Below are 22235 nucleotides of genomic sequence, written 5' to 3'. Positions count from 1 at the left end.
CTCTCTCCCTCTCCCCATCTCCCTCTCCCTCTCTCTCTCCCTATCCCTTTTTGAATAAATAAAATGAATCTCTTATTTAAAAAAAAGAAAATAAAAGAAAGTACCACTCCTGACAGAATCCCTTTATTCCGTCCCTTTTCCTCTGAGACCGACTTCGGTAGCCCTGAATGGCGGTTTCAGGCTTCCACCCCGGTGAACTGAGAAAAGTCTGATCCAAGGCTTCTGGTTTCTGCAACTAACTTCCCTGCAAACACCTCCAGGGACAGCTAGCAGGCTGATCTTAAAGCATTTCGCTTCTCTCCTCTGTCCTGGAGCCTGCTTGCTTTCTGATACCTTGGGAAAGCTGTTTGTACATTTTGTTTGCAATGTTCTTGACAACAGTTCTGTGTGGTGGATGCTATTTCCTCATAGAATGGACGTCCGAACTGAGAAGACCTGGCTCTAAAGGAGGAGAGAGCCCACTGGGGGAGGGGCGAGCGTGGCCTCCGAGGGGCCGCTGTGCATGGAGGGAGCAGCCGTGTTCACCGCGGCTCTGCAGGAAGGCGAAGCAGGCTGAGCACAGGTCCCAGGGAGCAGGTGGTCTCTGCCTACGGATCAGGCTCATGGACATCGCACACACCTGGGGCTGGGGTGTGTGTGTGTGTGTGAACTCTGAACTCCGGAGAAGCTCAGCGAACTCAGATGTTGCCATGGAGCAGATCATCATCAGACTGTAGGAGGGATTAGTCAGTGGCTCGTGGTGTGTGTGAAGTCGCTGGCTTACTGACTTAACTGAGGTCCGGCATCTGCATTTTCACCAGCTCCCCAGGTGAGCTACAGGCCAGAGTACAGGAAGCAGTGGCTGAGACATCCCTGGTGTCCCTTCCAAATGGGACTCTGGGATTCAAACGTTCCCCCAAGGAGTGCCGGGGAGAGAGAGGTTCCGCCTGGAGGCGCTCTGGCAGGGGGCAGGGCGGTGGGAGGTGTGAAAGTGGAGCTGTCCTCTGCTTTGTCCTCCTCAAAGCCTCCTTCCCTCCCAGAAAGAGAGACTCAGCCCAGCTCTGTCAGAACGACAGACCCAGAAAGTTTAGTCATGTTGTGTGGGCTAGCCTGGGAACCCAACCACTATTTATAACCTAGTTTCTATGGGGAAATACGCTCCAAGTTCCAACAAGGGCCTTTCAGAGCTGTGCTGGAGCACAGCCCATCTGGGACGGGGACAATGCACATGAAGTTATCTCCCCAGACACTCTTCACATCTCACCGTGAACTTGACCTCGGTGGGTGAGTAATTAATCACCGTGCAGAGCAGGATCTGCGAGGGAAGAAAGCCTTCCGCTGGGATAACGGGGGGCCTGCTCCGAGAGCAACCGCGGCTGCTTCTGCAGCCATCGCGAGCGTCTCTGCCCGCTGTCATTGTCTTGCCCAAGGGAGGTCGGTACTGGCGTCCGTCCGCTGGGAGCAGTGATGAATGGCCCGGGATGTAATGTGGGAGTGAGGTCACCTTGCCAGGCTCAGCGACACCTGCGTCCCGTTCCGAGGAATGCGGGGAGCAGCGCATGCCAGGGCTCTGTCGCCTCTCCTGCTCCTCCTCCCCCCGAGAAGAACAACAGCCTTGTGAGACAGAAAACAATGTGGATCTGTAAGAAGCACACGTGAGGAGTGTTACCGGGGCTGGCGCTGGCCCAAGGCCAAATCGAATAAACACGGTCGTGGTCGCCGTACTGTCCCCACCAGATACAAGCAAACCCCACATCTAGGGGCTTAAGAAATTGCACTCGGTTCCTTCCTGACGGCACCACATGGGGAACGTTCGCTCCGGACCTCCACTTTAAGGGAATCTTGCAGACCTTGGAGGGTGCCCAGGGCTGTGTTCTGCTTCACCTGAATGGGATCATTAGCTTGAACAAATGGTGGGTAGATCCGTGGGCGCTCACAGGTGTACATTCCAGGGGGAGAGGACGGCCTGGGGACCTCATTCCTTTTCTGCCTAAAGCCATTAATTAGAGAGATACACATTCAAGTGATTTTAAAATACTTAAAATTTAAATTTTTATTTTGTTTTAAAGGCAGACTGGCTTACTCCTCAAATATGCATGACAGTCACAGCTGAGCCAGGCCAAAGTCAGGAGCCAGGAACTCTGTCTCCCACAGGGGTGGCAGAGGCCCAGGTACTTGAGCCATCACCTGCTGCCTCCCAGGGTACACATAAGTAAGGAGCCGGATCAGAAGTGGAATAGCAGGGACTCGAACCAGGCACTTCAGAATAGGATGCAGGTGTCCCAAGCAGTAGCCAAACACCAGCTCTAATTTTTAATATTTTTAAATAACCAACAGCTGAATTAGTACCCAGAAATAGTCCCAAATCATACTTAGAAATCAAAGAAAATATAGCCAACTAGTAAAAGATGGAAAAAATAACAAGGGTGCCTGCAAATAAAACAGTAAAAAGATGTGACTGTCCCCATAGCAACACAGTATAAAGAACAAGTTCACCAGAGAAATAAACAGTGGTTGGTCAGTATTTGAAAGGAGCTCACTCCAATCATTAATCAGAGAAGTTAAAAGGAAAAGAAAACGCTCTTCTTTCTTAACAAACAGATGATGATTTTTAAAATGAAAATGCCCTGTGTCAAGGATGCAGGGGTTGGAACTTTTTATACTGGGGGATAGGCTTTGGCTGCATGGTGTGTGAGCAGGTGTGCCCCTGTGTCTTACAGGCAGGGAAGCTAAGGCCCGCATGGGTCTATGCAGGTGCTGTGTGGGCTTCTGGGAACGCTTCAATGCTGAGGATGGATCGTATCCCTGCCGTCGTGGAGTCTGACCCTGGCTGGGTGCAGGGCAGGCAGTGGAACTCCAGGCAGTAACCCACAGGAGCAGGGAAGCAGGGAGCTCGCAGCAGGGAGGTGCAAGGAGGAAGACTACGCTGGGGGGTGGAGAAGGCCCAGCGAGGGGGCTCCAGAGGAGCTGGGCCAAGGACGCCTTCTGGAAGAAGCGACAGTGTTGACAGTCCTTGGCATGCCGAGGGTGCCTGGCCAGGAGTCGGGAAGGGAGCCCTCCGCGAAGGGAACAGCCAGTGCGGAAGCCACTTGGTGTAAGCAGACCAGATGTGATGGAAGGGACCCACAGGTTTAAGGAGAGAGCCTGTGCCCACCCCGGGCCACGGCTCTCAGAGTCTTTTAGCCCCGACAAGAGGGCGAGAGTGCGTGGTGGCAGAGGGCTGGGGTCACCGTGGGGATGGCGTTCCAGTGGCAGAGCTGAGCTAGACACGGGCTGCTCTCCAAGAATCCTGCGGTCAGAAGAGTTCCTGGCGTGCATTTTGTGTGAAGAGAGCGGTGAGAGCTGGAGAGGCTGCCTTTTGGAGGGACATTGTGAACGGGGAGGAAAGTGGAGCTTGGCAGTAGGGCCCTGAGACAAGAAAGCAGGAGGTGGGGCCGTGACTGGGACACAGGCACCTCACATCAGGTAGGGCTCGTCGCCTGCAGGCTCCTGAAGTCCCTGCACCGGTGACCGTGCAAGACCCCCGGCTTCTTGGCCGTGGTGGGCTCCAGCCACGGAGAGGACGAGCGCTAGATGGCCCAGCAGCCTGACCCATATGAATATCAGACCTGGCCCCAAATGGCCGTGGTGGTTTTCAGAAAGCAATTAGGACCTCTGAACCAGAGGTGAAGGAAGTAGCAGAGATGGAACGGCTGGGCACACCCTGCCTGGGCACGCCCTCTCATACACATGCATGAGTGTGCATGCCTACTTGTGCTGTGTGTCTTTGGGCAAGTCTCTGGACCTCTCTGTGCCTCTTGCTGTGTGTCAACTGACTATGAGCTGATGGTTTCTATCTGGGTTTGTTCCAAAGACTCAGCTGTGGTGGGCTCTGCTGCCATTTCTGGCCAAGGAGGTCAGAAGTGATTTGAAGAAAGGCCCAGAGAGGGAGGGGCTGAGGGTGATGGCTTCCCCAGGACACCATCATTCACAGCTGTGAGCGCCAGAGGAAAAAGAGCTCCGGGACCTGGTGGGCACAGTCACCAGTGAAATTCCTTTATGAAATTCAGCTAGTTGGGAGAAACAGCTTTGTTTGTTTTTTAAGGCCAAATAGTCGCACACTGTTGCATTCTGGGAGGTGGGAGCAAAGAGTAGGAGGCATGGGCGTGGCCTCTCACCTGGGCAACTGTGACCCACCCCAGGTCCCAGTTTCCAAGAGGGTTACACCTGCACCCCTCCCACTTCTAGCCCCAGTCCTGAATCTCCTGCCCCCATGGCTGCTGAGGCCGGCAGGGGAAGGAAGGGTGTGTGGGCTGGGCCTGAGCGGGCTACAGGATGGAGCTGGGCAGGGAAGGGGAGGGGAGTGGAGGGGCGAGCTGCAGAGTGGGCAGGCTCCCCACGCTGCTGTTAGCTTTAAGCTCCAACGAGCCCCAGAAGTCTGAATTCAAGCCTCAGCTTGCAGATCACCAGGAGGGACAGAAAATGTGTTACTGAGCACTTCATTCGTGCATATATAAGGACTTGGGCACACAGGGGCATCCCTGGCCACTCCAGCCCCAGGGCCTGCAGCTACCTAGGGGTGGGCATGGTAAGAGTGCATTATTCCCTCTGTCTAGCCTTGCCGGACAGACAGGGCACAAAGCTCAGCCCTGTCACTCAGTGGCTGTGAGGCACCAGGCACGTTGGCTTCCCCAAACCAGTTTCCTCATCTGTAAAATGGGTATGACAGCAGCGCCCACTTCACGCGGTTGCTATGAGGACTAGGGGTTGTGCACAAAGGCGGCCCAGCCCTGCACCTGGCCTGCAGTAGGAGGTGCCGAGCGGCGGCTTTGCTTAGCCCGCCAGGTCCCCGGGGCCGTGTCCCTGCTACCTTTAACTTGGTGTTGCCCTGATCCCCTCATTTCTCCAGACTCCGCAGCAGTATGAGAGGGAGTACAACAGCAAGCGGTCCGGCGTGGGGCCCAGCAAGTTCCACGGGTACGCCTACGACGGCATCTGGGTCATTGCCAAGACGCTGCAGAGGGCCATGGAGACTCTGCATGCCAGCAAGCAGCACCAGCGCATCCAAGAATTCAACTACACAGACCACACGCTCGGCAGGATCATCCTCAACGCCATGAATGAGACCAACTTCTTCGGGGTCACGGTCAGTCCCACGCCATCCGGGCTCTGTCCTCCTTAGCGCCCCCAAAGATGGGCGAGGCAAGAAGGGGGGCTGTTGCATGACTGGTGGGGTGGGCTGTAGCATTACAGGGCTGTTGAAATGGGGACAGGGGCTGTCTGGCCTGTTGGGGAAATACTGCCACATAACCCAGGGATGAGAAAGGGCAGGGAGAGTTCACTGCACACGCAGCAGGGGCAGTTTCCAAGCTGAAGTGCTGAGCCAGCAGGAGCTCTGTACCCAAAGTCAGGTTCAAGTGCTGGGCCTTCGCTTACGAGTTGCCTTCTTTGAACTACAGAGCTTTCATTCACAGAGTGATCGGAACACCACAATACCTACCTTGCGAGCTAGTTCTGAAAATCAGCCATTTCACAGTATTCGTTGAGCAAGTGGCTTGAGCTGAGCCTTAAGTTTCTCATCTGGGAAATGGGGACAATATTATATGTCTTGCATGGAAACTGGGAAAGTTAGCAGTGATCACAGTGACTGATAGTTCTGGAATGCAGATGATGTGCTAAATACTTTCTGTGGCTGATTAAATCATCCATGCCCAGGGGTAGGCGCTCATTAAATACCAGCCGGTGTTCCTCTTAATGATCTGCCTGCATCTGCGGCCATCCATAGGCACAGGGTGCTACTTCCTCCATCCAAGATGAGGCACCTGGGCCTTAGCACATTTCAGCACCGCTGCTAATCACAGACAGAGCTGGGATTTGAACCTGGGCCTCGCTCTTGATTGCCACGGGACATGGCCTTCTGGTAACAACATACACGGTGGCTGTCTCTGTCTCGTGATGACGTGTTTGCTGTGGGCCCTGCTCCAGCAAACATGGGGAATGCATCTGGCAAATGTGCCGTTCTGGGTCCTGCTTTGGGGTCATTTACAGAGTCAATGAGCTGAGCTGATGGGCGTGTTTCTTAAATGTGCATGTTCGTGTGTGGGTGTGTTCTGACTTGCACCGTTGGTCTGGCGGGCCTGGGCCTCTGTGGGTGCGGACAGTGCTGGGGATGCACTTCCTACCCCAGGGTGTGTGGTCCAGAGGCAGGGGCAAGACCTGAACAGAAATGGCGTAAGGTTAAAGTGCTGGGCACCAAGGAGAAACTACTTTGGTGGAAAAGGCAGGGAAGGCTTTCTGGAAGAGGCGGCGCTGGGACTAGGCCTGGAATGGCGGGCAGTCTGGGCAGAGCATGGCGAGCATAGGAGGAGGGTGGGGGGACAGTGACTGGGCCAGAACCCGGGGAAGTGGGTGGTGAGCCGGGGACGTAAGTCGCGGTCTGGCTCTGGAGGGGCGAGCGGAGGAGACTGGGCTCCGTCATGCAGGCCAGCCACTCTCACAGCGTGATCAGCCTCACCTGGGGCTTGTTAGCCATGCACAGTCCCAGGCCCTGCCCACATCCCGTCCCTGGACGTGGGGCCAGGCATCGGAGGCTTCACGAACCTTCCAGGCGATTCTAGCTTAAGAACCGCTGCTCGGGACAGCGAGGAGGCGCTGAGGTTTGCTCATAAGAGGTCATTTCTGCAACCCTTGGGCAAAGCCACTCTGGACATGAGGGCGCTGGGCATCTTTTCCCCAGCTCAGGAGTCTGGGCCCAGAGGATCACTGGCAAGGTCTTGTTTTTACAACACAGCCCAACTGCAGGCTGGACACTTGAGCAGTTTCACTCCAGCCAGTGGTTTCATAAAGTGATCTTTATCCTCAGACCCTCTTATAAAATCTCACGTGGAGCTCCGTCTCGGAAACAGATTAAGGAGTTCATGTGTTTCTCAGTTAAATGGTGGAGGTGCCCAGGACCCTGCCTACCCAGCCCCCTCCTCCCACAGCCCCCTTCTGACCACACCCAGCAGCTCTGAGACCCCTGCCTCCTGAGGGTGCAGGTTCCTGGGCTGAGACCCGGCCGGGAGTGGGATTTTCCCCAGGGCCCTGTTGGTGGCAGTGAGGCAGAGATGTTTCATACGTGGGCACTTATTTCATACTGTGTTTCTTACCTAGCAGAGTGGATGCATATTATCTGTGTCAGCTTCTCCTCACTGTAACAAAGCACCTAAGGCAGGCCACTTTAGAGAGAAAAGAGGTTGCTCTGGGCTTGTGGTTCTGGGGGTTCACAGCCCAAGAGCAGGCATTCCTGTTGGTGCAGTCTCTGATGACAGGGGTCTCGCCGGAGGTGGTGGGAGACAGGTGCACACACGTCTGCATACATGTCTGTACTCTCTTATGTATTTTTTTAAAGATTCATTTATTTATTTGAAAGGCAGAGCTACAGAGAGATGGAGGCAGAGGCAGAGAGAGAGAGATGTCTTCCATTTGCTGGTTCACTCCCAAGCTGGCCTCAATGGCTGGACCTGAGGCAACCTGAAGCCAGGAGCCAGGAGCTTCTTCTGGGTCTCCCACATGAGTGCAGGGGCCCAAGCACTTGGGCCATCTTCCACTGCTTTTCCAGGCTGTAGCAGAGAGCTGGATCAGAAGTGGAGCAGCTGGGACTTGAACCAGCCCCCATAAGGACTGCCGGTGCTGCAGGCAGCAGCATTACCCACTGCGCCACAGCGCCAGCCCCTTGCTGTCTCATTATAAGGCTCTCCGGATCCTATCTTGGGGCCTCCATCCCAGCAGCCTAGTCCAGTCTAATCTCTTCCCAAAGGCCCTGCCTGAAGACACCATAACTGGATAAAGTTCCTACTCTCTTAGTACCATTAATTACTTCAAGACTTTGGGGGACCACCCACTTGAGTTGGGGGAACAAATATGCAAGCCACTGCCTTCTGGTCCGAAGTTGAGATGGGAGGGTAGAGAGCTACAGAATCGGGGAAGTGTTTCGCCTTCGCTCGTGGTCCTGGAGCTCGGCATTTGGCCTGGATGCCTGATGTATCTTAGTTACGGCTCATTTATAACCACTTCTAAGTGCGCTTTCTCATCGGAGCCAGAGAATCCATAACTCCGACCTGATGAGCAATTAGAGATGACGGCCTCAAATGCTCGCCATGGCTCAAGATGAGTTTCTTTTTAATGGGAAATTCATCGACATCTATTTATGCTGCGCTGGTGTGTGACTCATAATTCAGCGAATGTCAGACCTGAAAGAGATCCGGAAGATCCTCTAGTGTCCAGAGAGGGCCGGGCCTCCTTCAGGGTCACCCAACAAGACGACGTGGCAGGGCCAGGCTGGCGGCCACCCAGACCCACAGGCCTCCACGCGCCTCATGCTGCCTTCTTTCTCTTTGGTTCGGTTGAGAAAGACCCAGTGAAACAGTTCTGCATTTCGCTTTGCCTCCTTCTTATCCCTTTTGTCACGGATTCACACGTGCTTGTCCCTGGGTGGCAGACAAGTGTCACAAAAATTGGCTTCTGATCACAGGCAGAAAGACGTCTCTGACACAATAAAAAGTGTCTCTGTGACCCAGGGAGACCCCAGAAGGCCAAGTTCAGCTATAAATAAAGAGCGAGGCAGGAAAGCAGCAGGGGAGGTGGGGTGAGTGGGAGCGGGCTCCCTCCGCTGCAGGCTTTCATCCCGCCGCACCCTCCACTCCCGGCCGCCCTCATTCAGAGTGTTTACTACACGCAAAGTCCTTTAAACACATGAAATTAATAACACCCATGACCCGATTTCAGCCGATTCAGTTTGCAAGCTCCCTGCTGCGGGCTGGGTTTGCATATCCAAGAGAGCTCCTCGGCGCCTCCCAGGGCGGGGAACCTTGCGCTGTTTTGTTTTGTAGGGGCTCCCCTGCCAGCCCCCCATCTCCGGGAGCACGCTCAGCCCCACCCAGTACACCGATGGCACGTGGTTCTGATGCTCCGCCCTGTGGTTCCCTCTCCCGGGTCTGGGTTGCGCCCCCGACCCTGGAACCCCCTCTTCTGCCAACCGTGGTGCTGGCAAAGCCAGGCTGCAATCCCCTTTAAGGCCCGGAGCGCCTCAGCGTCTGCGCGTGCGCGGGCGGGGACCCCAGCTCAGCGGCGCTCCTGTGGGGCTGTGGGTGCCACTGCTCCGTACACGTCCACCTGTCCCCAGGGACATTCTGTAAAGCGTCAGGTGCCGAGGCAGGCTCCCAGGACATCCGACTCTGTGGGCTTTCCGCAAGGGCCTGGAATTCCCACACTCACAGGCAGTCTGGGTGATTCTCCAACAGGAACTTTGAAACCTTCATGAAAAATGGAAATTAAGTATAAGTTGGCTTTGGTGCAAAAAAAAAAAAAAAAAAAAAACAACTTTGAAATCCCTGCTTACTTTTTCAGAACACACATTTCTATGAGCTTTTGAAGACTCCTGTAGGCTTCTTGAGAATTACTTGGGGCTGCAAGCTCGCTCACTCGCATACTCGCATACTCGCATACACCATGCCCCCCCACCCAGCATACACCACGCCCCTTTTGGTTGTAAGCCTGTCTGCCATGCATTAGTTCACGGCTTAGAAGCCCAGTGCTCCCATAGGAGAGACCCGAGGTCAGGAGTCCCCCAGGCAGGGTGGGGAGACCCCAGGGAGATGAACGCTTGCTGGGCAGTGTCACCTGGATGGAAGAAAGACCCAGGAGCCATCCCCAGGTCCCCAGGGGTAACCTCCCAGATCTCAACAAGGGCACATCCTGTGGATATGTCTGGCCAGGCCACCAGGGCCCTTGCCAGCAGCCTGCCCCCATTAGTGAATGTTTCTGCTCACTGGTCTTTCAAAAGGACACCATGCTTAGTGCTGATGGGTCTGTCTGTGTTTGCTGCTGGGGACAGGCACCCAGCCTTGGCCAGTGTTTCCCTCGAATTTTCAATGAAACATGTTTTTAATACGAAGACTCAGCGGCCACTCACTGTCAGCTGCCCCACCCCCTCACCAGCCCTCTACCTAGAGGGCATTCCTGGTTGGAATTCCAGGTACTCCAAGTAAGGTCAAACCAGGAAGAGCAGGCCAGTAGACTCCTCATCCCAGGGGAAATGTCAATGATGGCTTGAGCCCGCCTACCTCTCACCCACCATTGCCTCATGGTCCTGTGGTCCTGAAGCTGTGCAGGTGCTTTTGTCACCCAGAGAGTGCCACACACATGCGTGCACAGACACACACATGCACACACGTGCACAGCCACACACGTGCCGAGATCAGCTCCATCCTGTGGCAATGGGCCCCTCCCTCTCTCTCTCCTGCCTGCCTGGTCTTTTGGGTTCCTGGTTTTATTTGTCAGTCTGGAAGCCGAATCTGAGCCGCTGCCCCTGTCGCACATGGGTGTCTGATGTTGGACACTGTCATTTAGTCCACAGATCTGTGCTGCTGTTGAAGTTGAGCGAGACAAGAAAGAGAAGAGCAGGCATTCTACCCACCAGGGGAGAGGACCCCCCCAGGGCAGGATTTGACGCCTCTGGGCTGGCCATTGCTGTCAATCAAGCGTCCGTGCTCCCAGACCGCTGTGCTCCTGCCTGTTTCTCAGTGTGTCCCTTGAGGCTGGAGCTGGGAGACGTGGCAGCGGCTGTGCCGTGGTCCACGTGAGGACCCAGTACGTGGAGCTTGTGCCGGGGCCTCAGGCAGGCTCCGGATGGCCCTCGCTGTCCCCTGTTCTAAGACCCTTCTCTTGAGAGCCCTTCTTTTTTAAATTCTTTTTTAAAGATTTTATTTATGTATTTGAGAAGCAGAGTCACGGACAGTGAGAAGCAGAGACAGAGAGAGAGAGAGAGAGAAGTCTTCCATCCACTGATTCACTCCCCAGATGGCCGCAACAGCGGGAACTGTGCCCATTCGAAGCCAGGAGTTTCTTCTGGGTCTCCCACCTGGGTACAGAGGCTCAAGCACTTGGGCCATCTTCCACTGCTTTCCCAACCCTTAGCAGAGAGCTGGATTGGAAGAGGAGCAGCCGGGACTAGAACCAGTTGCCCATTTGGGATGCTGGCACCACAGGCGGAGGATTAACCTACTGCGCTATAGCGCCGGCCCCTTGTGAGCCCTTCTTGATGGCAAACTCCTCCCCAGCTTCCCCTGTGTTGGCCACATCCAGGCCGGTGGAATCGCATCGTCCACAAAGTGGGAGCTGACTTGAGAGCCGAGCCTCCCTCTGTTCCCCGGTCTTGCTCTGTCCCAGAACGTGGCGCCAATGCGCTACAGCAGGAATCAGAAATGCCACAGCGAACGACCCCGGGGGTGATACTTACTTCTCTGTGCCTCCATTTCCTCACCTGTACAGCGGAGGGGAATGCATCCCCCACCAAAGCATTGCTGTGATAAATAACAACAGTGTTTAGCACCGGTAACTGCGTGATCATGGCTGCTATTACTACTGCTGTGTGACAGTGACATTTCAAAGAACAGGTTCCCTCGGTCTAATCAAGCAGTTTTCAGAATTGAATCCAGCAATCATCATACCAGTCTACCTGCTCGGTGCCAGTCTGTGTCACGTATAAAAATCTCGTTTAGTTCTCTCAACAACAGACTTAGCAGCTGCACAGAACCAAGTAAACCCCGCCTAGGAACACCAACACGCAGGAGCCCTCTGCCCCGAGTGCCATTTGCTCCAGGGACTTGGCAGGTGCCTTAAAGCTGGTGGAAGACACTTGCTCCAGATCTCTCCCCTGCTCCCCCCTCCTGTCTAGCCCAGCGCCAATCAAAGCCCTGCAGCCCTAAGAATTACCGCTCGGGCATGAAACACAGACGGCTAATTACTGTGCACCCAGACCTCCTGGGATCCCGTTTCAAGGTTCCCTTAGGGTTGCCCCGCCTCCTGCTCCAGGTGCCCTGCCTATGGCTCACACCTGCAGCCCTCCCTGAAGGCCTGGCTCAGGTGATTGGAGCCTCCTGCCCTGGCAGTGCTGGCCAGTGCACCCCGCCCCTCATTGGCCTGCAGCAATGACGACAGGTGCCAGTGCAGCTTACCCTTTGCGGGTGCCCGAGGGTTGAGGCTGAGGCTAACTTCTCCTGAGATCGCTGCCCAGCCTGGCCTCTCCCTGTCCCTCTGTCCCCTGTGGATCTCTCCTGAGAACATGACCTTCACCAATGGCTTGGAAGTGTCGCCCTGTCCCAGGTTTTGCGTCCGAGGAGCAGACCCAAGACACCCAATGTATTTTCCTGGAAAATGTAGCATTTCCAAGAGGAGATTTTTATTGTGACCTAATTGTCATCTTCCATGCTAGCTTTAGAGCCAGGCCTCCCCATGCTGGGCGGGAGGGGCCTGGACTCTTCTGCAGACTCCCTGGGTGTTCCCTGTGCACCTGCAGTGCAGTCAGCTCTTGGGTGGGGAGGGGGGCACGGACCAGACAGAGAGGACTCCAGAAAGTTCACGGAAAATGGAAGGTATGTTCATTTTGAAATGCAGGCATGGTTCTTTCATAAAACACATTTTCATGAACTCTTTGAAGACCCTGACTGCATGGATTTCAAAAACAAAATCATCATGCCAAAATAATCTTACCTTTTAATTCCATTTACCTATGAGCTTTTGGAAGTGCCCTCGTACCTGTCTCCTCCAGCGGATCAGTGTCCCCCACACGTGCAGGCGCTGCACCCCTCGCTGCTCTGGTGCCCCCCACCCTGCACCCTGCGCTCTGCAGCTGTGGCAGCTCAGGGAGCACTGGGAGCCTGGAGCTGCCTGCGCTGGCCCAGACGCCCACACAGTTGAGAAGTCCAGCCACGTTCGACTCTGCTGCCTTCCAGGCTTCTACAAACTAAAAAGAATTTTTCAACCCTATAAGTAATCAGAACTGACAACAGGCGTGTTACTGGGATGCAGAGTTCTCACATCTGCTAATAGTGATTCCCAAATCCTTGCTGTGATAACCTGGAGCCACTCATTCCCACGCGTGGGATCCCACCAGTGTGTGAGTGCGAGTGTGCATGTGCACGCCCTGGTGGATTTGTGTGTGTGCACACGTGTGTGTGCCGGGGGCGTGGCAGTGAAGCAGCAGAGAAGCCCGCCCTGTGCCCTCACCCCAGGCTCTCGTCTCCCTTCCGCATCCCTCTGGGGCTCCGATCCCAGGGCCTGAGCGGGCGGGAGAGCTGCTGCTGGGCCCTCTGTGACGAGACCGTCAGGACCATTTTCGGAAGGTGGTTGCGGGTCGTAAACAGCTGTGCTAATAATCGTAGTGCTTGAGGCGCGACTGCCCTGTGTGCAGGGTGCGTTCCTGGCCTCCCGCATCGCCCTCCCTCCATGCAGTCATGCTTGTTTGTGTACACTCGCCAGGGCGATCCTTTAATGAGCACCTACTGTATGGCAGGCAGCATCCTAAGGAACATGATGCTCAGATCTGCCACACCAAGGGATGTGTGGTGCCTGGGACCTGGAGCGCTCCTCCCAGTGACTGCACTTGGCCTCTCGGCTTCGGCACTCCCCGCCTTCCCGTCACCTTCTCAGTGACACCCTCCCTGCCATAGCCCTCCTCCCCCCTCCCACTCCCTTCCCTCCAGCCTTCTCTGCACCTGCCCCCCATGCACCTGACATCCTAGGAATTTACTCATTTTTCATCTGTTTTGTTTTCTTCTATATCTCCAAGACTTAGAGTGGGTGCCTGATAAATATTGGTTTCATGAATGAGTGATTTAAATAATTAATGACCCTATCCTAGAGCAAAGAAAACAGGCTCGACCAAGATAAACGATTTGCCCAAGATCCTCCAGTAGAGAGTAAGGATACCAGGTCTGGCCGACTCCAAGTCCATGTTCTTAGCAACCAGCATCCCCTGCGCCTCCCATCAGGCAGATCTGGGCCAGGCAAGAGGAGTGAGATGGAGAGTTTTGCCCCCAAGGAGCTCATGATGCAAACAGCCAGGTGAGATGCATGGGCGGGAGAGCAGGTGCTGCTGCCCCCAGGACAGCAGTGGAGGGTGCAGGGGTTCCCCACCGGTCCCCTCCCACTTGACAGTGAGCCTGGGAGCTCCTTGCAGGGACACTGAGAGCTGTCCCTACTGTACCCCTTGGTACCTGGAATAACCCCCTGGTGCTTAGTCCATAGAATTCAAGTTTGTTGGTTGAAGGAGTCAGGAAATTGTAGCCAGAGCAGCAAAATAGCCACCGTGGGGCCTCATGGTACAGGACAGGGGTGCCGGCTCAGAATGATGTCCTTGACCTCCTCGGTCCTCAGGTGCTGCAGGTGACTGGCTCAGAATCTCAGTTCCTCTGCCTGGTGCCTGCCCCTCCCCCACTTACTTAAACACAGCCACAGATGCCTGCAGACAGCACAGAGCACACCAAGAAGCTTCCTCCTCCTGCTGTCAGGTAAATTTGAAAGATCAAAATAATGTGGCTGGGCGATTTGTCGGGATTGACGCCCAGCCTTCCCAAGCCCGCAAGGTTGGCTTCCTCAAGTCAGGGGAAGAAGCAGCGACGCCGTACGAAACGTGGTGTTGGGGGAGGGTGCTGCTGCCCGAGACATCCACACAAGCCCTGTGTGCAGACCCTGCCCCGGGCCTGGGGGACACAGACAGAGAGGATGCCCCTGGGAGGGCAGCGGGGACACAGGTGATGAGTGTGGGGACAGTCATGGCTTTGAGTGCTCAGTATGTGCTAGGGACAGGCTAAGCTCCTAAATGCATTTCTTCATTTAATCCTCAGAAAGCCTGAATTGTGGTCCCTGCTCCCAAATCCAGATGTTGAACTCCTAAGCTACATGGCCTCGGAACGTGACCATATTTGGAAACAGGGCCATGGCAGGCATAACTGGCTAGCTAAGACGAGGTCATCCTAGGACAGGGGCATCCAATGCTGTGAGTAGAGACAGGTATATGCACAGGGATAGTGCCATCCGAGACACAGGGATGATGATTCCACAAGCCCAGGAATGCCCGACATTGCCAGAAAACCACCAGAAGGTGGGAAATGCTTGGAGCGGATTCTGCCTCACAACCCCGTCCCGCCTTCAGAACTGTGAGATGTAAGTGACTGTTGTATAGCCACCTCCTTGTGTCACTTTGTCAGGTCAACCTTCGCCGGCCAACAGGAACCCACAGAGAGGATTCTGCTTGCCACTGTTTGGGAGGCAGAAATCTGAGGGCTCACACAATTCACCCAGGGTCACAGAGCTAGGGAGTGGCTGGCACCATGGCTCAATAGGCTAATCCTCCACCTGCGGCGCCGGCATCCTGGGTTCTGGTCCCGGTTGCCCCTCTTCCAGGCCAGCTCTCTGCTATGGCTCAGGAGTGCAGTGGAGGATGGCCTAAGTCCTTGGGCCCTGCACCTGCATGGGAGATCAGGAGAAGCACCTGGCTCTGGGCTTCGGATCAGCACGGTGCACCGCCCGCAGCGGCCATTGGAGGGTAAACCAACGGCAAAGGAAGACCTTTCTCTCTGTCTCTCTCTCTCTCACTGTCTACTCTGCCTGTCAAAAAAAAAAAAAAAAAAAAAAACAGAGCTAGGGAGTGCAAGCTGGGGTTTGAGCACAAGCAGCCCAGCTTCCAACCCTCCCTTTAAAAAAAAAAAGATATATTTATTTCTTACTTGAAAGACAGAGTTACAGAGAGAAAGTGAGAGAGAGAGAGAGAGAGAGAGAGAGAGAGAGAGGTCTTCCATCTGCTGGTTCACTCCCAGTTGGCCACGACGGCTGGAGCTGGGCTGATCCAAAGCCAGGAGCCAGGAGCTTCTTCTGGGTCTCCCATGTGGGTTCAGGGGCCCAAGGAGTTAGGCCATTTTCTACTGCTTTCCCAGGCCATAGCAGAGAGCTGGATGGGAAGTGGAGCAGCCGGGTCTCGAACCAGCATCCATAAGGGATGCTGGCACTTCAGGCCAGAGCTTTAACCCATTGCGCCACAGCGCTGACCCCTTTCATGAACTTTTGGGAAAAAAAATGTTTTCCATACTTTTTTTAAAAAAAAAATTCTTTGAGAGGCAAGAGACAGAGAGAGAGAAGAGGAATTCCATCTGCTGACTCAGTGCAATGGCTGGATGAGTTCAACCAGGGCTGAAGCCAGGAGCCAGGCATTCAATCCAGGTCTTCCACTTTGTGGAAAGGACATAGCCACTGGAGCCATCGCCGCTGCCAGCCAGGGTCTACATTGGCCGGAAGCCAGGAACCTGACCCAGGTCCTCTGACAGAGATGTAGATGTCTCAGCCTCAAGGCTGGACTCCTTCTCCCTTTCATGAACTTTTTGCACATCCTTTATATGCGTGGATTTCAAAACTTTTTTATACTAAAATGAACTCATCTTTTACTTCCATTTTCCATGAACTTTTTGAAGCACCCTCTTTCCCCACCCCCACCCCCGCCCCAATAAAAACTGCCCTCTGTTAGGGCACAAAAGAATCTCCACCAGAGGAAGGGGCTAAAACAGACCAATGAGGTCGCAGCTTCCCAGCACCTGCTCTCCAGGTGGGTAGCCTGCTGAGTGACAGGCCAGGTGGAGGCAGGCCCTGCCCCTTGGTGGGGGGGGGGGTGAGGGGCAGCCACTTCCTGGATTCCTGACCAGGAAGTTGCACATTTCTCATTTTGGCCAGCCAGGCCAGGATGCAGCACCTTGTATTCAACTCACATTGACCCTGACTATGGGGAGGGAGGCTATTTCATGACCACAGGTTCCTTGTTATTTATTTGGGTATTTTAAAACACCATGGGCATCTCTTTTTTGGATTACAAAAATAACGTGTCCATTGTAGCAAAAGCAGGAAAAAGAAATCAGTCACCCCTAACCCCACTGCTCGGCCAGACCCACAATGCACTTCATACACACGCGTGGATTTTTTAAATTCCTTCGCTTACTTTGGCTTCTCATACTATAAAGCTCTTTCTGTGGCAATGATTCTCAGTGGTCTTAACCCTCCCATTTTTCTGTTATAAAATATACATAACATCAAGTTTATCATTGTAGCCATTTGCTGGTGTTGTGCAAACATCACCACCACCCAGCTCCAGAACGCTTTCATGACCCCGAGCTGAAACTGTGCACCTGTTAAACATGAACTTCTCCCTATGTGTGACCATCATAAAGCTTATTTATTCTGGGTTTTATTTATGCATTTATTTTCTTAAAGATTTATTTTTATTTATTTGAAAGGCAAAGTGATGGGGAAGGAGGGATAGGAAAAGAGAGAGAGAGATCGTCCATCTGGTGGTTCATTCCCCAAATGTCTGTTCCAGGACAAAGCCAGGAGCCAGGGACTTCATTCTGGTCTCCTGCTTGGGTGGCAGGGGCCCAGGTCTTTGGGCCATCTTCTGTTGCCTTCCTAGGTGCATTAGCAGCGAGCTGGATCCAAGCAGAGCAGCTGGGACTCGAACCAGCCCTCCGATATGGGATGCAGGCATCACAAGCACAGCTTAGCCCACTGCACCCACGGTGGTGGCCCCTGTATGTTTATTTTTAAGGTCTCTTTAAAGATATCATAATTTGCCAGTTTTAGAGGGAAGTTACAGAATTCGCAAACTACCTCTAACCAAAGAGTTGCTAGCCCTGCGAGGCTTTGGTTGCCTGTGCATCCAGAAACACAAGAATTGTGCATTTGAAAGTGGTGAAGATCTCACGCGTGAGCGAACGTTTCCAAGTAAATGACGTAATTAAGCACGGTGACGTCCCCACTGCTGAGGGAGAGAGGTAAAGTCATCCCCAGATCCCGCTCAGCATCTGCAGGGCTGGCGCAGCCCATGCCTTCCCTCTGCGAGGCCAGCACACACCTGGAGCTTGTGTGTCGTGGTATGTTAGCCTGTGGGCTTGCTAAGCAGGGGAAGACATGAACTGCAGCTGACAGCATGCCCAGCTTTGAACCTTGATGGATGCCAGCTCCGCCTGTGCGCCCACACAGTGGCCACTGCCACAGCCAGCTGTCATGCTCTGTATGCTGATGGCTGGCCTGGGGTGAGGAGGTGAAGGACACTTGGAAGATCCGTTTCCTGGTGGAGTTGCAAACCTCACTCACCAACCCTGTTCCTTCTCAATAGAATTCCAGCTGCGTGGAATTCTCACTTAGATGAAAAAATTTCCAAGTAAAGACTTATGGTCTGGACAGGACATTGTAAACACTGAAAGGGGAGCTGGGGACCCTGGGAGAGAGGGACTGGGGTGAGGGGACCCCCCCCTTTGCCTTCTGGAACGAAGAACCTCCGGGGTTCACACCGGTCCATTTGCCGCCTGGCAAACTCCAGCAAGCACTCGCTCCGTCTGCATCCCGAGTTCCTTGTTATAAAACAGGAATCAGGCCATCAGCAGGGCTCAGTGAGTACCGAGACAGCGCCCAAGCAGGTTTCAGTGAGTGTGCTTGGAAGCACACCTGGAGGAAGCAGGGGTGCAGAGCGAGGAGCCGAGCTCGGCGTGGTTGCGGCTGACGCTGCAGCTAATCCTGTCGGTAACTGCAGCCAGGCCGGCACAGGCCGGGGAGGGGATGTGGGTGCTCTCACTCGCTGGCCTCTGGCCTTATCTGGGCCCTGGGAGGGGTGTATCCTGGGGAAAGGCAGCCCCCAGCCAGGGATCAGGCTGGGACCCCCGGTAGCCAACATCCACAGACCTCTGGGGCTTGGTTCTCTGACCCTGGAGAGGGGAGCCTAGCACAGTGCTGTAGCATCCCCTAGAGATGCCAACAGGGCCCACCTTGCAGAGTGGTGAGAATGCAGGGGATTTGTATAGGCTGAGTGCTGGGGCACCATAGTGCCAAGTCAGCACAAGGGTGGTGGGGAAGGGTGCATTGGAATAGCCTCACAGTCCTCCAGGGACTGGGATGACCTCTCCAGGAATTTCGGGCATTGGTGGGTCCCTATGCCGCTGGATTCTTGCACAGTTGGCCACCTCACAGTCTGATGCATACACACACACTCACATGTGCACATATATCTGAAACATGCTTTATGGGCATTCATATTTATCATGTATGTAACTTATCAATGAATTCCAGTGATTTTCAACATTTTTTGAAGGAGATTTCACATAAAAGCCCAATATTCTTGTCCCGCATTTAACATTGACATTAACATCACATTGTTTGAAATTTGCTCTCTCTCTCATTCCTTCCCTCCCTCCCTCGCCTGCCTTCTCAAATAAGGCAATATATAGCAAATGTCTGCAGTAACAAACAAGAAGCAAAGCTTCCTGGGCAAGATGAGTCAGGTGACCCAGACAGGGCCCCCGGAAGCACCCAGCAGTGCTACCAGCTCCCCTGAGAGTGCTCAGGTGCATGGTGGGGAGAGGGGGATTTAGCTGGTGCCCAGCCCTATACTCTTTCTTCTAATAGTTGTACATTCATTTTAATGCGTGCCATAAAAATATAACTGGCACTTAAGGTAGCAAGATGAAATTTCTTGTCGGTGTTTTGGAAGGCAGCTATTTTGTAAAGAGAAGCACAGATGGTGCGTGGGTGTGTGAAAATCCCTAAGTGGGCGCATGCGTGGGGAGGCCTGGGAAGCTGTGACCTCCTTAGTGCGCTCTCTTCCCTTATCTTGAAAGCCACGGTGGTTGTCCCCTTCAAAGGCTCAGACGTGAATCAGAAAGGAGTGGGAAAGAGAATGAGAGAACACAGACCATCCATAGCAGAACATTGATTTTCTTGGCCAGTTTTGTGCATTGACCAACGCAGCAAACCATACTGTGCTTTTACGTAAAATGTTCTTGTGAAAAGGCTCCTGGCCTTTTTGTTCCATGCTCTTTGACCTGGTTCCTGTGTTTTTACTGAGAGAAAGCGATGGCAGGCCAGAGTGTGTCCATGCAAGACGCATGAACTGAGCTGCTCCGGCTGAGGCTGCCGTTCGTGGCCATCAAAATACTGTCCTGGAACCCCAGCAGCGCAGTGTGGCAGTGCTGGCATTGGTCCCTGCTTTGCAAGCATACTGATGCTAAGAAATCGGTTAGCTTGACCATGGAAGCTTCTACTGCCAACTCCGTAAGGGTACAGTCTTTCCAAGCCTTCTCTCACTTCTCAGTTGGGAGCACGGTGGCCTGGCCTGTATTTCAGTCTCAACTGATGGCTAATGAGCAGGTACACCAGAGATATTTTTATTGTTACCCTAGACCCTTACCTCTCAATATCATCTCAAGGCTTTACACCTTATAAATCCATGACAAGGACCGGACCAATGTCTGGGTGGACAGATGGACAGGCGGACAGATGAGTAGACAGTTGGATAGCAGTGGACGGCTGAGTGGATGAGTGTTTATTTGGACATGTGGGTGGAAATAGGTGGCCAGGTGGACAGGGAGATAGATGGAGGAAGAGATGGGTAGCTGAGTGTGTGGATGGATGGGTGGATAGCTGTGTGGGTCGGTGAGGGGGTGGACAGGTGGGGGATGATGGATGGGGAGATGAAGGAAGGCAGGGGAGTGCATAGACAAGCTGAACGGGTGGAGGAGTAGGTGGGTGACTGAGAGAGAGTGCACAGCAGGTCACTGCAATTCACGTGTCTGCCTCATTCTAATCAAAGCGCACTTTGGCTGGGCTGATCTTCAGAGGCCAGGGCCCAGATGTCGCGACTCCTTTTCTGTACAAATCCTGACCCCTAAAAAGTGTTGCCGCATTTTCATGTCATCTGACTCAGAAACGCATGTTTCATCTCGTGCCTTTCTTCTCTGCTCACGGTTCATCCTTTCAGGGACTGGGCCTCATTAAAATCTGTCCTCTAGCCGGCGACTCTTTGAGGAAGTTCCTTGTTAGGGCACCTCTGCTGTGCGCTGCCTCGCCCCGGCCTGCGGGAGTGCCGGCCTGAATGCTAAAGACTGTGATTAGCAGACTGAGCCCAGCGATGCTTCAGAGATGTCAGATCTGATGTCCCTAGGATTGGGGTTTCAAACGTCATCACGCATCCCCCACGACAGAGCTGATTACTTTGATGAATTCGTTTTCTTCCTTTGAGAGATGTTCCAGCGGCAGAAATGACTCAAAAAGCATTGCAGAAAAAATGCTGGGCAAAACAAAAGTGGTGCCATTTAGTCTGGGTGGCTGGTTTAGGTTGCTGGGGGAGGCAGGTTGGCGTGGCAAGAAGGAGTGCTGGACACGGAGTCCACAGATCTCAGTGTTTTTAATTATTTCCTTCATTCATTCGAGATAGAGAATGAGAAAGACACAAAGACAGACTACATAGATAGACATAGAATAGACATAGAATAGACATAGACATAGACATAGACAGACATAGACAGACATAGACATACACATAGACAGACATAGACATAGACATAGACATAGACATAGACATAGACATAGACATAGACATAGACATAAGGAATTCCCATGCACTGGTTCACTCTCCCAAATGCCCAAAATGGCTGGGGCTGCATGAGGCCAAAGCCAGAAGCTGGAAACTGCAAGTGGATTTCCTCTATAAGAGGCAGCAGCTCAGTTCCTTGAGCCATCACTGCACCTGCCCGGGTCTGCGTTAGCAGGAAGCCTGAACCAGGAGCCCCAGCTGGGTATGGAACTCAGGTACTCCAGTATAAGCTGCGAGTGTCCTAACCCCTAAGCTAAATACCTACTCCGAGAACTAGATTTGCTTGCTGTCCTTGATGTCACGGCTATGGGTGACCTTGGAGACGTCTTTAATCTTTGCATTCTGTTCTGAGAAGTAATACCCATGACGGGGGCCCCTTGATGGGTTGCTCAGAGATGAAACGAGCGAGCTGCATACCAGACTGTGAAGTGCCACAGGAGATGGAGAGATCCACAGTGGGAGAAGAGAGCGAGCCACACCTCGTGTCCGCCCCTTTCTCTGTCTGTTTACTGACTCACGTTGGCTTGAACGGCAGGGGAATCAGGAATTCCCTCACTCGTGCCACCCTAGGAAGATGTGTTGCCACCTGCCCTGCCTGGGGTGGTCACCACCTTAGCCCTAGCCAAGGCCCTGGGAACCTGACTGGACCATAAGAGGGAAATACATGCCAGATTTCAGACTTAGGCCCCCAGAAGGTAAAAAGGACCTCAGTATTAGAATGATAGGATTTGGCTGTATTGGGTTAAATCAAGCGTATTTGAGCATTCTGGTCAACCTGTAGCTTTGCTTTTTCAATGTGGCTGTTGTGCTATCTCATGACACGAGCGGCTCATATGTCCTTTCAGACGCCGTGGCTTATGCTTTGAAGGTGCTCCCAAGCCAGGGCAGGGTGGACTTCCTGGCTAGACATCTGGGCTGGAAGTCAGAGGACAAGTGGGGTTCGGAACACCAGCAGTTGTGGGGATTGGGGGCAGAAAGATTCCTGGAGGTAAGGATCAGACTTGCCCGCTGGCCTGTAGGGGTGGCGGTGTGTCGTCCTTTAGCTAAAACC

The 22235-nt window shown here is 53.7% G+C and overlaps 1 protein-coding gene across 1 annotated transcript in view; it reads left to right on the top strand.

The window, feature by feature from the left end:
* Positions 1-22235, top strand: part of GABBR2 (gamma-aminobutyric acid type B receptor subunit 2) — a 371032-nt gene that overhangs the window by 221135 nt on the left and 127662 nt on the right. Inside the window, exon 7 of the mRNA XM_051843712.2 lies at positions 4868-5104. Within this exon, the coding sequence (XP_051699672.2) occupies positions 4868-5104 (237 nt within the window). The remainder of the gene's footprint in view (positions 1-4867; positions 5105-22235) is intronic.

The sequence above is a fragment of the Oryctolagus cuniculus genome, chromosome 1 (assembly GCF_964237555.1).
Source record: "Oryctolagus cuniculus chromosome 1, mOryCun1.1, whole genome shotgun sequence".
NCBI lineage: Eukaryota > Metazoa > Chordata > Mammalia > Lagomorpha > Leporidae > Oryctolagus > Oryctolagus cuniculus.
Note: the sequence above shows the minus strand (reverse complement) of the source record. Positions and strands in the feature narration are given on the sequence as shown.